Genomic DNA, 14,799 nt, shown 5'->3' on the forward strand with positions numbered 1-14,799 from the left:
CCTCCATAATGCATAATAATACTAATATTTATTCTATTTATTTTATTTTGTTAATATGTTTTGTTTTGTTCTCTGTTTCCCCCTTCTGGACTGTGAGCCCACCGTTGGGTAGGGACCATCTCTATACGTTGCCAACTTGGACTTCCCAAGCACTTAGTACAGTGCTCTGCACACAGTAAGCGCTCAATAAATACGATTGAATGAGTGAATGAACAAGTGCATGTTTAATCAATCAATCGTATTTATTGAGCGCTTACTCTGTGCAGAGCACTGTACTAAGCGCTTGGGAAGTACAAGTTGGCAACATATAGAGACAGTCCCTACCCAACAGTGGGCTCAGGAGATATTTCTACATCGAGGGGGTGGGAGCCGGAGGAGACAGAGAAACAATTTAGAAGCGCGGCCTGTTTTTCCAATCAGCTACCATGGCAGCCGGTGTTGACGGTAACTTGGCCATCTGTTTTTCTCATCCGTAAGGGATCACAACATTCCCACGAGCACACGCGCACCTTCGCCTGACCCCTGTCCAACTCGTACTTCCCAAGCGCTTAGCACAGTGCTCTGCACACGGTAAGCGCTCAATAAATACAATTGAATGAATGAATGAACCCAGGCCCTTCTGACTCAGGCCCATGCACCATCCACTTGATGCGTTTTCAATTCCATTAGAACCATAAAACCCATACCCAGACTGAGCCCCCTCCTTACCTCCTTCCCCTCCCCACAGCACCTGTATATATGGATATATGTTTCTACGGATTTATTACTTTATTTATTTTATTTGTACATATTTATTCTATTCATTTTATTTTGTTAATACGTTGTTTTGTCGTCTGTCTCCCCCTTCTAATAATAATAATAATGGCATTTATTAAGCACTTACTATGTGCAAAGCAGTGTTCTAAGCGCTGGGGAGGTTACAGGGAGATCAGGTTGTCCCACATGGGGCTGACAGTCTTAATCCCCATTTTACAGATGAGGGAACTGAGGCTCAGAGAAGTTAAGTGACTTGCCCAAGGTCACACAGCAGACATGCGGCGGAGTCAGGATTCAAACCCATATCTATTCTATTTATTTTATTTTGTTAGTATGTTTGGTTTTGTTCTGTCTCCCCCTTCTAGACCGTGAGCCCGCTGTTGGGTAGGGACCGTCTCTATATGTTGCCAACTTGGACTTCCCAAGCGCTTAGTACAGTGCTCTGCACACAGTAAGCGCTCAATAAATGATTAAATGAATGAAAAAATGCCATCATTATTATTATTATTATTGAGGGGTGGGCCCCTTCTGTCACCCTCATTAGCATCCCACAGCCCCCGGCCTCGGGATCCAGCACACAACAGGCTGCTTCACCAATGACGGGAGGGAGGGAGAATCGGGGGTCTGGATTTTCTATCAATCAATCAATCAATCGTATTTATTGAGCGCTTACTGTGTGCAGAGCTCTGGACTAAGCGCTTGGGAAGTACAAGTCGGCAACGCATAGAGACAGTCCCTACCCAACAGCGGGCTCACAGTCTAGAAGGGGGGAGACAGAGAACAAAACCAAACGTGCTAACAAAATAAAATAAATAGAATAGATATGTACAAGATAAATAGAGTAATAAAAATGTACAAACATATATCCATATATACAGGTGCTGTGGGGAAGGGAAGGAGGTAAGATGGGGGGGATGGAGAGGGGGACGAGGGGGAGAGGAAGGAAGGGGTTCAGTCTGGGAAGGCCTTTCACTCCATACCCCCCATTAATAATGACAGTATTTGTAAAGCACTTACTATCTTCTAGACTGTGAGCCCACTGTTGGGTAGGGACCGTCTCTATACGTTGCCAACTTGTACTTCCCAAGCGCTTAGTACAGTGCTCTGCACACAGTAAGCGCTCAATAAATACGATTGATGACTGATTAAAGCCCACTCTTCGGGAGAGAATCGGTCGGTGATTCACCTGGTTGCAATCGCCACCTGAGAACGGAGGAACGGGATGACAACCTGAGCCCGGAGAGGACAGACGGAGCCCAGGGTGCCCAAGGCCCGAGCCTGACGGGAAAAACCAGACGTCCAGGGAACGTGGGCAGGGATCAAAGGAGAAGGAGAGATTGGAGGCAACCCACAAGAAAGGAAAAACAGGGAAGAAGGGGCAGGGGGAGCCCCCACAAGCCCTGCTCAGGGTCCAAGTCGGGGTCAGCAGAAGAGGCCAGTGTGCCACTTTCACTCCTTCAACGCCAACCCCCATTTCTTTGGAGGGGAAGACCAAGCCCTGGCCTGTAGGCTCCGGCGCTTGATGCCCGCAGACGTTCAAATTGGGCCTCGGAAAAAAGCCGGGAGCTAAACTTGGGCTTCCGTTTTCCAGGGCCGTCCCTTCCTTCCGGGCAGGAGTCAATCAATCAATCTATCGTATTTATTGAGCGCTTACTGTGGGCAGAGCGCTGTACTAAGCGAAGTTGGCAACGTAGAGAGACGGTACCTACCCAACAGTGGGCTCACAGTCTAGAAGTCACTTCCTGTTGGTTGAGTGGGCGCTCGCCGGCCAAGAACCCCTCGGTCTCCCTGTGTTGCCCATCGAGGGGGCAGGAGGTCGTTACTGGCCTCGCCCTGGCCTGGCACCCGCTATCGTCCATTCCGGACATCCCAGACATTACAGCCGAACGGGAACTCGCCACGGAACTAGCCCACTGCCGCACTATTTCTGGTTCCTGTCTGATGTCCACCTCTCTCCCACAGAGCTCCGACACCCTCCTGCCTCCATCCTCTTTTAGACTGTGAGCCCACTGCTGGGTAGGGACTGCCTCTATATGTTGCCAACTTGGACTTCCCAAGCGCTTAGTACAGTGCTCTGCACAGTTAGCGCTCAATAAATACGATTGATTGATTGCCTCCCGACGGCGCTGGGAGCCGTGCCCGCTGCGAGCCAAGCTACTGCTTCCAGAGGCAACGCGACCTTTCTCCAAGGGCCCCCTCTCCACCAGCTCTGGGAGGGGAAGTCGCAGAGACCCCGCCGCCGGCTGGACCCTCACGGCCAGCAAAATCAATCAATCGTATTTATTGAGCAAAATGGAGTCAAGATGGCACGTCCCCAGAGGGGAATCGGGGCTCACCCTCTCCGGTGGCGGCGGGCCCTTGTTTCTGCCAAGGACCCTTCCCGCCTTTCCCTCAAACACCCCCTCCGTCTCCAAACGGGAGTGGCTGCAGGAACCAACTCGAATCTGCAAGTCCAAGGGCCTCATCATCATCATCAATCGTATCTATTGAGCGCTTACTATGTGCGGAGCACTGTACTAAGCGCTCAGGAAGTACATATTGGCAACATAACCTGCCCATGGCGCGTGCCCTGTCCTCCCTCCCCGGGGGCGGCACCGAACGCAGACGCGCTGCCGAAGCGGACAAACAGAAAGGCTCCCCTCTAAAATATTCCAACTTTATTGGGGGAACGATACTAAAAATAACAAGGATTCCAGCAGCCTCTGGTGAGGCGGGACTGCTTCCAGACTCCAGCCAGCGTCAGCCACGCTCCCTCACGCCGCCGCCGCCAGACGCAACACGCCGGCCGCCCCGGCTTTACACGGTAAAGCATTTACGAGGGCCCGGCCGGCGGTCTCCGCGTCCCCAGCCCGTGTGGCGAACGGGCCCTCGAACAGTGGGCCCTCGTCACCCCAGAGACACCCCCCCTCACTGCTCCCCCGGCCCTCCTGACTTCTAGGGGGAAATCTTCTCTGGAGGTAAGGCAACTGAGTAGTTTGACTGCATTTAAACTGTATTAAGAACAAGTGCCCTTGATTTAGAGCTGGGCTCCATCTCAGGGGCAGGCCTAATCTTTGAGAACAGCTGCGACTGAAGCAGCTTTGACCCCCGCCGTGCTGTCCTCTCCCTCGTCCCCTTCCTCTCCTCCCCCGTGGCTCTTTGCCCCCCAGGAATGACCGGTTGGGACCCCTAAACTGCCCCGTAACTCTGGTTTCTGCTGCACCACATGTAACCAGCAGTGGCTTTGTATCCTCTGCCGTCGCTACAATAAAAAACGGATCTTTGCCCGCCCCTTCTAGGACTGGGGGCGTGGAACAGGAGGTGGGAACGATCCCCCCTGGCCCCCAATTTGAACCGTATCTTTGTCTGAGTCTGTATTCACCGTGGCGGAGCAGGACAGCTCCGGGGCCGAAGATCCGCACGGAGCGTCTTTTCCAGGAGCCGGCCGTCTGCGGAAACGAGGCCGTGGACACACGGGGCCCGCTGGCTGGAACGCTGAAGGGACGGGGGTCGGGAGGAGGAGCGGGGGAGGGCGGCTTACGCACTTGTCATCACGGACAGCGTTGTGTATTTCAAGCACATCATTCAACAATATACACCAGTTAAAAAAAGGAAAACCATACAAAACCCGCCCACCGGCAGTCCTGTGCTAGCCTCCTTCGTGTGCTCGCTCTCTCTGGGTAGACGGTGGTCGGAGGGGGGCTCGGGGAACCGGACGTGGGCCCCGGCTCTCTCGGCCGCTCCTCCCCCGGCCCCCGCCCCCCTCCGTCCCCGGTCGAGTTTGGGGTGCGGCCGGGAGCCGGCCCTATACAGTGTTTGTGGTCCCCGATGGGCTCTCTTGGCTGGGCTGGCAGTTGCCGTTCTGCTGCTGAATTTGGACCCGGTCGGGCCCGGGGGTCTGGGGGCGGTCTGCTTCTGGGCCCGCGGCTGGGGGCGCGGGAGGCGGGGGCGGCGGCTCCTTGCTGTGGTCTCGCTCCTGCCAACGAGGTCAGAGGTTATGCTCTGCCCGCCCCGCCTCGCCTTCCCCTCTCCCGACTCCATCCCACCTCCGTGCGGGAAGACGAGGCTGCCGAGGAATGCCCTCCCTCTGCCCATCTTTTAGACTGTGAGCCCACTGTTGGGAAGGGACTCTCTCTATATGTTGCCAATTTGTACTTCCCAAGTGCTTAGTACAGTGCTCTGCACATAGTAAGCGCTCAATAAATACGATTGATGATGATGAGGAGGAGGATCGGCCAAGGCCCCAGCCGCTCTCCCCTCCTCACCTTGAGCGGGGCTGCGCTCTTCTCCGCCTTCTCTTTCCGCTCCTTCTCCTTGCCGCTCTTCTTCTTAGATGCCGCCGCCGCCGCTGAGCCGTCGCGCTCTCTCCGGTCGCCGCTTTGGTCCTTTTCTTTTTCCCTCTTTTTTTCCTTCTTGTTTCTGTTTCGTAAAACGGCCCGCATCCGGGTAGGGTTAACGTCCCATTCCTTTCCCTTCTTGCCTTCGTGTCGCCCTGCTCTGACTAAAAATCCCAGTCCCCTGGCAGAGAGAGCACCGATCTCTGCTGGGCAGGGGAGCCAACTTGTACTTCCCAAGTGCTTAGTACGGTGCTCTGCACACAGTAAGCACTCAATAAATACAGTTGAATGAATGAATGAATCCAGGAAAGCCTCTCGGAGGGAAGCCTTCGGCGGGAAAAGAATCGTTCGTGACCAAAACCGGCTCCGGGGGGGTGGAATCTGGCTCGATCCCTATCTGGGGCTGCGATTAATTATGGTGGGGACGGGAGAGAAATATAACAACACAAACCGCTCAGGACCGGGCCCTTGGAAAATCGTTTGGGGGTCTCATCAATGTGGAATTCCTCCCTTCTCTCCTTCTCCAGCCCAGCCCGCACCCTCCGCTCCTCCGCCGCTAATCTCCTCACCGTCCCTCGTTCTCGCCTGTCCCGCCATCGACCCCCGGCCCACGTCATTCCCCGGGCCTGGAATGCCCCCAATCCCTTTGCCCATCCGCCAAGCTAGCTCTCTTCCTCCCTTCAAGGCCCTACTGAGAGCTCACCTCCTCCAGGAGGCCTTCCCAGACTGAGCCCCTTCCTTCCTCTCCCCCTCGTCCCCCTCTCCATCCCCCCCATCTTACCTCCTTCCCTTCCCCACAGCACCTGTATATATGTATATACGTTTGTACATATTTATTACTCTATTTACTTATTTTACTTGTACATATCTATTCTATTTATTTTATTTTGTTAGTACATTTGGTTTTGTTCTCCATCTCCCCCTTTTAGACTGTGAGTCCACTGTTGGGTAGGGACTGTCTCTACACGTTGCCAACTTGTACTTCCCAAGCGCCTAGTACAGTGCTCTGCACACAGTAAGCGCTCAATAAATACGATTGATGATGATGATGATGATGGAATCTGTCCAAACCTGGCACTGACCTACCTCCGAAGGCTCAGATCATCATCATCATCAATCGTATTTATTGAGCGCTTACTATGTGCAGAGCACTGTACTAAGCGCTTGGGAAGTACAAATTGGCAACAAATAGAGACAGTCCCTACCCGACAGCGGGCTCACAGTCTAAAAGGGGGAGACAGAGGACAAAACCAAACATACTAACAAAATAAAATAAATAGAATAGATATGTACAAATAAAACAGAGTAAAAAATATGTACAAACATATATACATATATGTATGTGTATATATATATACACACACACACACACACATATATACATATATATATGTATATATATATATATACACACACATATATATATATATAATACACACATATATATATATATAATACACACATATATATATATATAATTCTACAGAGCCAGAAAACTCTGGCCCAGGCTGGCTTTCTCAAGTGGCGAAACACAACATTCCCGCAGAACCAAGTAAAGTGATTCGAGAAAGAAAATAAGTAATGCGAAACAAATCCGAAGAAGGACTTTTGGATGGGGCAAGCGAGCGACATTCAAATTGCTAGCAGCCAGACGCGGGCCCGGACCGTAGCTAGTGGTCGGCGGGGTGGGCTACCCGGGGAACTGGAAGGAGACGGGAGGAACGCTCTTGGGGGGCCCACGGGAGAGCGGGCGGCCGGCAGTAACGCCGGCCAAGTGGGAGAAGCAGCACGGCCCAGTGGGCAGAGCCCAAGCCTGAGCGTCTGAAGGACCTGGGTTCTAATCCTGACTCCGCCACTGGCCTGCTGTATAATAATGATAGCATTTGTTAAGCGCTTACTATGTTCTGAGCTCTCCCCCTTTTAGACTGTGAGCCCACCGTTGGGTAGGGACTGTCTCTATATGTTGCCAACTTGTACTCCCCAAGCGCTTAGTACAGTGCTCTGCACACAGTAAGTGCTCAATAAATACGATTGATTGATTGATTCTAAGCGCTGGGGGCGGGGGAGGATACAAGGTGATCAGGTTGTCCCACGTAGGGCTCACGGTCTTCATCCCCATTTTACAGATGAGGGAACTGAGGCTCAGAGAAGTGAAGTGACTTGCCCAAGGTCACACAGCAGACACGTAGAGGATCCGGGATTCAAACCCATGACCTCTGACTCCAAAGCCCGGGCTCCTTCCACTGAGCCACGAGGCTTCTCTTGACCTTGGGCAAACCACCTCACTTCTTTGGACTTCAGCTACCTCGCTCGCACAATGGGAATTAGGAATGTGAGCCCCATTGTACTTCCCAAGTGCTTAGTACAGTGCTCTGCACACAGCGAGCGCTCAATAAATACCACTGAATGAATGAATGAATGTGGGACAAGGACTATGTCCAGCTTGATTAGCTTGAATCTATCCCAGTGCCTGGCACATAGTAAGCACCTAACAAACACCTTCAAAGAAAAAATAAGTTGTACTGGCTCAGTCCGAGAGAGTCCAGGAGGCCTTCCCAGACTGAGCCCCTTCCTTCCTCTCCCCCTCGTCCCCCCTCCATCCCCCCCATCTTACCTCCTTCCCTTCCCCACAGCACCTGTATAGATGTATATGTTTGTACATATTTATTACTCTATTTATTTATTTATTTTACTTGTACATATCTATTCTATATATTTTATTTTGTTAGTATGTTTGGTTTTGTTCTCTGTCTCCCCCTTTTAGACTGTGAGCCCACTGTTGGGTTGGGACTGTCTCTATTTGTTGCCAATTTGTATTTCCCAAGCACTTAGTACAGTGCTCTGCACATAGTAAGCGCTCAATAAATACGATTGATGATGAGAGCCAACCTGGCACAGACAGCTAACTTTCTGATCCAGATTTCCTCGGCCCTGCCAGTCACCTCCATCACGCCCATCCTAGAGAAGCAGTGTGGCTCAGTAGAAAGAGCCCGGGCTTTGGAGTCAGAGGTCATGGGTTCCAATCCCGGCTCCGCCAGCTGTCAGCTGTGTGACTTTGGACAAGTCACTTATCTGTGCCTCAGCTCCCTCATCTGTAAAATGGGGATGAAGACTGCGAGCCCCCCGGGGGACAGCCTGATCACCCTGTAACTTCCCCAGCGCTTAGAACAGTGCTTTGCATGTAGTAAGCGCTTAATAAATGCCATCATTATTACTATTATTATCTCACCCACCCGTCCCTCCTTACCTGCGTGGGGACGGCGATCTGGAAGACTTCCTCCTTACGGTTTTGGATGCTTTAGGGGACCTGGAGGCGCTCCTGCTCTTCCTCCGGCGCCGTTCTCTACAAACCAAAGACCACAGCGTCCCAGGCTTGCCCTGAACGGCCCACGTACCCCCGGCCCACGTCATCCCCCGGGCCTGGAATGCCCCCAATCCCTCCGCCCACCCGCCAAGCTAGCTCTCTTCCTCCCTTCAAGGCCCTACTGAGAGCTCACCTCCTCCAGGAGGCCTTCCCACACTCAGCCCCTTCCTTCCTCTCCCCCTCGTCCCCCTCTCCATCCTCCCATCTTACCTCCTTCCCTTCCCCACAGCACCTGTATATATGTATATATGTTTGTACATATTCATTACTCTATTTATTTTACTTGTACATATCCTATTTATTTTGTTAGTATGTTTGGTTTTGTTCTCCGTCTCTCCCCCTTTTAGACTGTGAGCCCACTGTTGGTTAGGGACTGTCTCTATAGGTTGCCAATTTGTACTTCCCAAGCGCTTAGTACAGTGCTCTGCACACAGTAAGCGCTCAATAAATACGATTGATGAACGGCCCCCGCCCGGGATTCTGAGGTCGGCTGCCCTCTTCCTCCTCCTCACGCCACCACCTCCCCGACGCTGCGGACGGCTGGAGACCCAGGCCCGGACTCCGGAGAGCCCCCCTGCCACCGTCGCGGAATGCCGTTGGGAGGCGGACAAAGACGGAGGACTTCCCAGCAGCACTTCTTATTCCCGCCCAGGGAATCCGGGCCCAGGGGACTGGATGCTCGTCTTGCCCAGATCCACCGAAGAGACTCGGGCCTCCTCTCCGATACCAGCCCTTCCCCGCCTCCTCCGCCAACCTGAGCTATGGGGGCCACCCTCCCAGCTCTTATGTTGCCAACTTGTACTTCCCAAGTGCTCAGTACAGTGCTCTGCACACAGTAAGCGCTCAATAAATACGATTGATGATGATTGACGATTATCCGATAATCAGGCCAGGGCCGTGCTCCAGGCCGTAGCCACTGGATCTGGGGTTCTGCCGGCCCCAAACACCAGCCCCTGCTAGACAAAGATGGACTAGCAGAAGCAAATGTGGATGGACAGAAAGGAGTAGAAGTGTGTAGCCAGCCCAATGCCTAACCTAGATTCGCTTCTTTACAGGGTCCCCGCTGATTTTCTGAAAAAGCTCAGTTTCCCAACTGTCCCTGGGCAAAAAGAGGAGCCAAGAAGGGTCGGGCCCTCTCCCCCGGCCCTGGGGATGTTACCATCCTTGCCAACTTGTACTTCCCAGGCGCTTAGTACAGTGCTCTGCACACAATAAGCGCTCAATAAATACAACTGAATGAATGAATGAAACCATCCTCAGGTGCAACAGCAACCAGGGGAAGGCAGCACACCGGGTGACTTGAAGCACGCTGCCTAACCTCTCTGGGCCTCAGCTTCCTCATCTGTAGAATGGGGACAAGACCCTCCACTCCGCCTCTCTCAACTGCACACGATTCCCCTGACACACTGCGACATTCAGAGAAGGGGCGGCTGTGGGATCCTGGCCCAGGCCTCTTCGGACCCGAGCCGGGCTGACCTGCTGGCACTCCGGGATCGCCGCGCGGCGTTGTGGCTTTTGGGGGGCGTCCGCGATTTCTTCTCTTTCTTTCTCTTGTCGTCTCGCTCTCTCGATTTTTCCTTTTCTCTCTCCTTCTCTTTGTCGAGCTCCTTGTCCTTCTCTTTGTCCCGCTCCTTTTCCTGCTCTCTTTCTTTGTCCTTTTCCTTCTCTCTCTCCCGGTCTCGTTCTCGCTCTTTATTCTTCGCCCGCTCCTTTTCTTTATCTCTTTCCTTCTCTTTGTCTTTCTCTCTGTCCTTGTCCCGCTCCTTCTCCCTGTCTTTCTCCCTCTCTTTATCCTTGTCCCTGTCTTTATCTCGCTCCCTCTCCTTGTTCCTTTCTCGCTCTTTCTCCTTGTCCCTATCCCGCTCCTTCTCCTTGTCCCTATCCCGCTCTTTCTCCTTGTCCCTATCCCGCTCCTTCTCCTTGTCTCTATCCCGCTCCTTCTCCTTGTCCCTATCGCGCTCCTTCTCCTTGTCCCTATCCCGCTCCTTCTCCTTGTCCCTATCCCGCTCCTTCTCCTTCTCCTTGTCCCTATCCCGCTCCTTCTCCTTGTCCCTATCCCGCTCCTTCTCCTTCTCCCTATCCCGCTCTTTCTCCTTGTCCCTATCCCGCTCCTTCTCCTTGTCCCTATCCCGCTCCTTCTCCTTGTCCCTATCCCGCTCCTTCTCCTTGTCCCTATCTCGCTCCTTCTCCCTATCTCGTTCCTTCTCCTTGTCCCTTTCTCGCTCCTTCTCCTTGTCCCGATCTTTTTCTTTCACCTTTTCTTTCTCCTTGATCTTGTCACGATTTTCTTTGTCTTTTTTCTTGTCCCTACAGGAAACACATTTTACGCATTCACCCAAGGTTTCTGACCAAAGCAGAGGCTCAGACACAGCCCCGTGAGCCAACCGCCAACGGCAGGAGTCTCAGCGGGTCACTCGGCCACCCCACCAACCCCACCCTTCTCGCCATCCCACCCGCACCCCCCGAGCGCCGGGTGGGTCATCGCTAAAAACTAAGGTGTTTCCATGCCAGCCACCAGGCCAATTAAGTGTACGGCCTCAGCCCGGGCAGGGTACTTGTCTAGCACCGTGCAGTTTCCCGGGAGATGGGATAGGGATGATGAACTGGGAAAGCGGTCCAGGGGGCCAGTGTGGGGAAGAGGGGAGGGCTGAGGTTGCCTCCCCAGGGGCAAACTGGGCACATTCCAACGCTGAAGTCAGTCCAGGATCAAGGCATCGGTTCACATGCTGGGGAAGAGACCCCTCCCAACCAAAGGACTTCCTGGTCATCCTTCTGGGCCCAATAGCAGAAACCGGCCATGCCGGTCTACGGTCGCAGGGGAAGCAGCGAGCCCAGGGCATCAGGATGCCTGGGTTCTAGTTCCCACTCTGCCATTTGCCTATGACGTGAAGCGAGTCAGTTCCTTGTCCCCCTTCGACTGTGAGCCCCATGCTGGATGGGGGCTGTGTCCAATTTTTTTCTTTAAAAGTATCCATTAAGCGCTTACTAGGTGCCAGGCACTGTTCTAAGTGCTGGGGTGGATGCACGCTAATCACGTTGGACACAGTCCCACAAGGGGCTCACAATCTTCATCCCCATTTTCCAGATGAGGTAACTGAGGCACAGAGAAGTGAAGTGACTTGCCCAAAGTGAAGTGACTTGCCCAAAGTCACACAGCTGACACTTCACTTCTCCGGGCCTGTTACCTCATCTGGAAAATGGGGATGAAGACTGGGAGCCCACCGTGGGACAACCTGATCACCTTGGAACCTCCCCGGCGCTTAGAACGTGCTTTGCACATAGCCAGCGCTTGCTTAATAAATGCCATTAAAAAAAAGTGACTTACCCCAAGTCAGACAGCAGACAAGTGGTGGAGCTGAGATTAGAACCCAGGTCCCTGCTCCACCCACTAGGCCATGCTGCTTCTCTGATTATTTTGTACCTAACCCAGCACTCTGTACAGTGCGCAGTCCTTAAAAGGCACTTAACGGTAACATTCTCCTTTTCCTTCCTGTTGTCATCACCATCATCCCAGTGCCCAGAGGAACAGCTGGACGGTGACCCGTCGATGGGGAAAACCAGGATGACGTCCCTTCGGTCCAGCTAGTCTGTCCCCCGTCCACTGCCCCAAGGACCCCTCATCCACGGAGCCGGATGACCGAAAGCAAAGGCATCTGCCCTTGCGCGGGGCTCACCGGGACCGAGAACGAGACCGCGACCGTCGTCTCTCGTTGGATTTGGAGCGCTTCTTGGGGGGGCTCTTGGACCGCCGCCGATCCTTCTGTCGGGACTGGGACCGCGTGTGGGAGCTGCTCCTGCGGCAGAAAACGGCAGAACGCGCACGTGGGGCCTCTGGCCTTTGCAAACCGCTGCCCAAGTGAGAGACTCACACCGAACCGTCGCCCTCTCCCCTTCTGGCGTGTTTGAAAAAGTCAACTCAAGCTCTTACTCGGCAGCTCGGTGTGAAAAGGCTCCCTCCGCGCCAAGGGGAAAGGAGAAACCCTAGGCCGGCCCCTCCCGTAGTCGGCCCATTGACCAAAGGGCCGGTGCCGAGCCCCTGAAACGAGGATCCACCTCGCTGACGGCACCAGTGCGATGCCCGGAGAAGCCCGGGATGACTGATTTTCCTGTTCTGCCTCACACTGCTCCGGGGACCTGTGGGAAGCTCTCGGGACGGGGCTGCCTCTCAAGGGGACCCCGGGAACCCCGGTACTCCCCCTTGCTGGCCAACAGTCAGCCTAAGCGGGCCTGCTGAATTTCAGGCCAACTTTGCGCACGTAGAGCCCTCACACTGGCACTGGGCACCGCTGACAGACGGGATCGCCCCACGGCTGCCGAGAACCGGGCAAGGAAACTGGGCTCCGCCGCCGCCGCTCTACGTTACTTTCAGAGGCCGAGCCGGTTCTTGGCTTCCCCTCCACCACCGCTAACACTTCTGGGGGCTGCCATCTCTCCCCACGCTACTGCCCGTGCTTCTTTCGAAGCCTAGCCGGCCCTGAGACCCAGGAGTGCCGCCCGACCTCACCTGACGAGAATCCTGGGGCCATGGAGATGATGGACTCACTTGACCCGTCTCCAGAGAGCCGGAGGGAAGGATTACGGACAGGCTTCGTTGAAGGCTGGGTGCTCAAGTCACCCTTCCTGAAAAGTCAGTCCTCTGCCCTCGCCCCCCATGACCACTGCAGCCTTTCCGGGAGCGGGGCGGCTGCGTTAGCCACTGTACGGTATTCCTCGAGTGGCCCTGTGGGCAGGGTACCGCACTAAACACAAATCAGAAGCACGGTCCCATCTCCGGCCCACAAGGAGCTTTCATTTTCTCTGGGGAGGAGGACCACGGAGTCTTTACAGATATGACTAGATGGAGTGACCAAAATCACGACTGAATAAACCGGAATGCCGAGGTCAGCGCGTAGGAGTAAAGGCAGCCGAAGGCAGCGGCCTGTATTCCCTGGCCAAACTCTCACCAGCCCCAGGTGCCCAAGAGTCACCTCCGACACAAACGCGGCTAGAGCTGCCCAAGTTCAACCCTCCGAGTAGAGCGAGAGGTGCGATCAGCTGAACGACCCCATCCTTTATTCCCCCTACGCTGTGTGTGAACGTTTCTATGCCCAGTTTTACCCGGTTGGAGTGGCAGCTCCTTGGGGGCAGGGAAGGAGCCCCGGGCGCTCAGTACAGACCGGAGCCAATCACCCAGTCCGGGTTGGGGCTCCCGCTTAATATTAATAATAATAATAATAACAACAGTGATGGCATTTGTTAAGCACCTACTATGTGCAAAGCACTGTTCTAAACGCTGGGGAGGATATAAGGTGATCAGATTGTCCCATGTGGGGCTCACAGTCTTCATCCCCATTTTACAGATGAGGTCACTGAGGCCCAGAGAAGTGAAGTGACTTGCCCAAAGTCACCCAGTTGACAATTGGCGGAGCCGGGATTTGAACCCATGACCTCTGACTCCTAAGCTCGTGCTCTTTCCATTGAGCCACGCTGCTTCTAGACTGTGGGCCCACTGTTGGGTAGGGACCATCTCTACATGTTGCCAACCTGTACTTCCCAAGCGCTTAGTACAGTGCTCCGCACACAGTAAGCGCTCAATAAATACGATTGATTGACTGATTGCTTCTCTATAATGGTATTTGTTAATGCGCCAAGCACTGTTCTAAGCATTGGGGTAGATAAAAGGTTAACAGGTTGTCCCACGTGGGGCTCACAGTCTTACTGCCCATTTTACAGATGAGGGAACTGAGGCCCAGAGAAGTGAAGTGACTTGCCCGAAGTCACACAGCTGACAGGCGGCGGAGTCGGGGTTCGAAGCCATGACCTCCGACTCCCAAGCCCGGGCTCTTTCCACTAAGCCATGCTGCTTCTCACGCTTACCTGCGTGTGGAGTGGGATCTTTTCCTCCGAGCCCGGGACTTGGAGCTGGAGCGGGATTTGGAACGTGTGTGCGAGCGAGATTGGCCGCCTTTCCTCTCATTGTTCTTCCCGGACTCTGAGAGGAAAAAAAAAAAAACAACCCCCGGCACGTTAGCGTGGCCCACCCCTGGCTCCCAGAACCACCTGGCCACCCCCCCGCTGGGGACCTGTGCCACCTCCCCAGCAGGGTGGGGATCGGATCTGATCCCTGCTCTTTCTCCCTCCCTCCTTCTTTCCCTCCCTCTCTCTGGGTCTGGGAGACCCCGATGGCCCGGGGGCCGTGTCCGACCTTCTTCTCTCGACCCCAGTGCCCTGGGACCCAAGGAACCATCGATATCTAAGCCACCCACCATCGTAACCACCCTAACGGACCTTTCTGGTGGGCTCAGAGCCCCGGCCAGGAGACTTGAGTTGCTTTCCCGGTTTTGCGCAACCAGTTATGTGCGCATTTGCGTTTGGTCCCTGCCT

The 14,799-nt window shown here is 54.1% G+C and overlaps 1 protein-coding gene across 2 annotated transcripts in view; it reads right to left on the minus strand.

The window, feature by feature from the left end:
- Positions 1-3,398: 3,398 nt before the first annotated feature.
- The window catches only part of SREK1 (splicing regulatory glutamic acid and lysine rich protein 1), a 28,691-nt gene continuing 17,290 nt past the window's right edge, over positions 3,399-14,799 (minus strand). Inside the window, exons 7-13 of one of the 2 annotated variants that reach the window (XM_038765986.1) lie at positions 14,293-14,407; positions 12,111-12,230; positions 10,515-10,743; positions 9,913-10,082; positions 8,320-8,415; positions 5,001-5,154; positions 3,399-4,711 (exon numbers count right to left, since the gene is read on the minus strand). In XM_038765986.1, coding sequence (XP_038621914.1) covers positions 4,541-4,711; positions 5,001-5,154; positions 8,320-8,415; positions 9,913-10,082; positions 10,515-10,743; positions 12,111-12,230; positions 14,293-14,407 — 1,055 coding nt within the window. In that variant the 3' untranslated portion in view covers positions 3,399-4,540. Of the gene's footprint in view, positions 4,712-5,000; positions 5,155-8,315; positions 8,416-9,912; positions 10,083-10,514; positions 10,744-12,110; positions 12,231-14,292; positions 14,408-14,799 lie in introns of those variants that run through there. The other variant, XM_038765987.1, reaches the window with a different exon arrangement.

Source organism: Tachyglossus aculeatus, chromosome 23 (assembly GCF_015852505.1).
Source record: "Tachyglossus aculeatus isolate mTacAcu1 chromosome 23, mTacAcu1.pri, whole genome shotgun sequence".
In the NCBI taxonomy this organism is placed as follows: domain Eukaryota; kingdom Metazoa; phylum Chordata; class Mammalia; order Monotremata; family Tachyglossidae; genus Tachyglossus; species Tachyglossus aculeatus.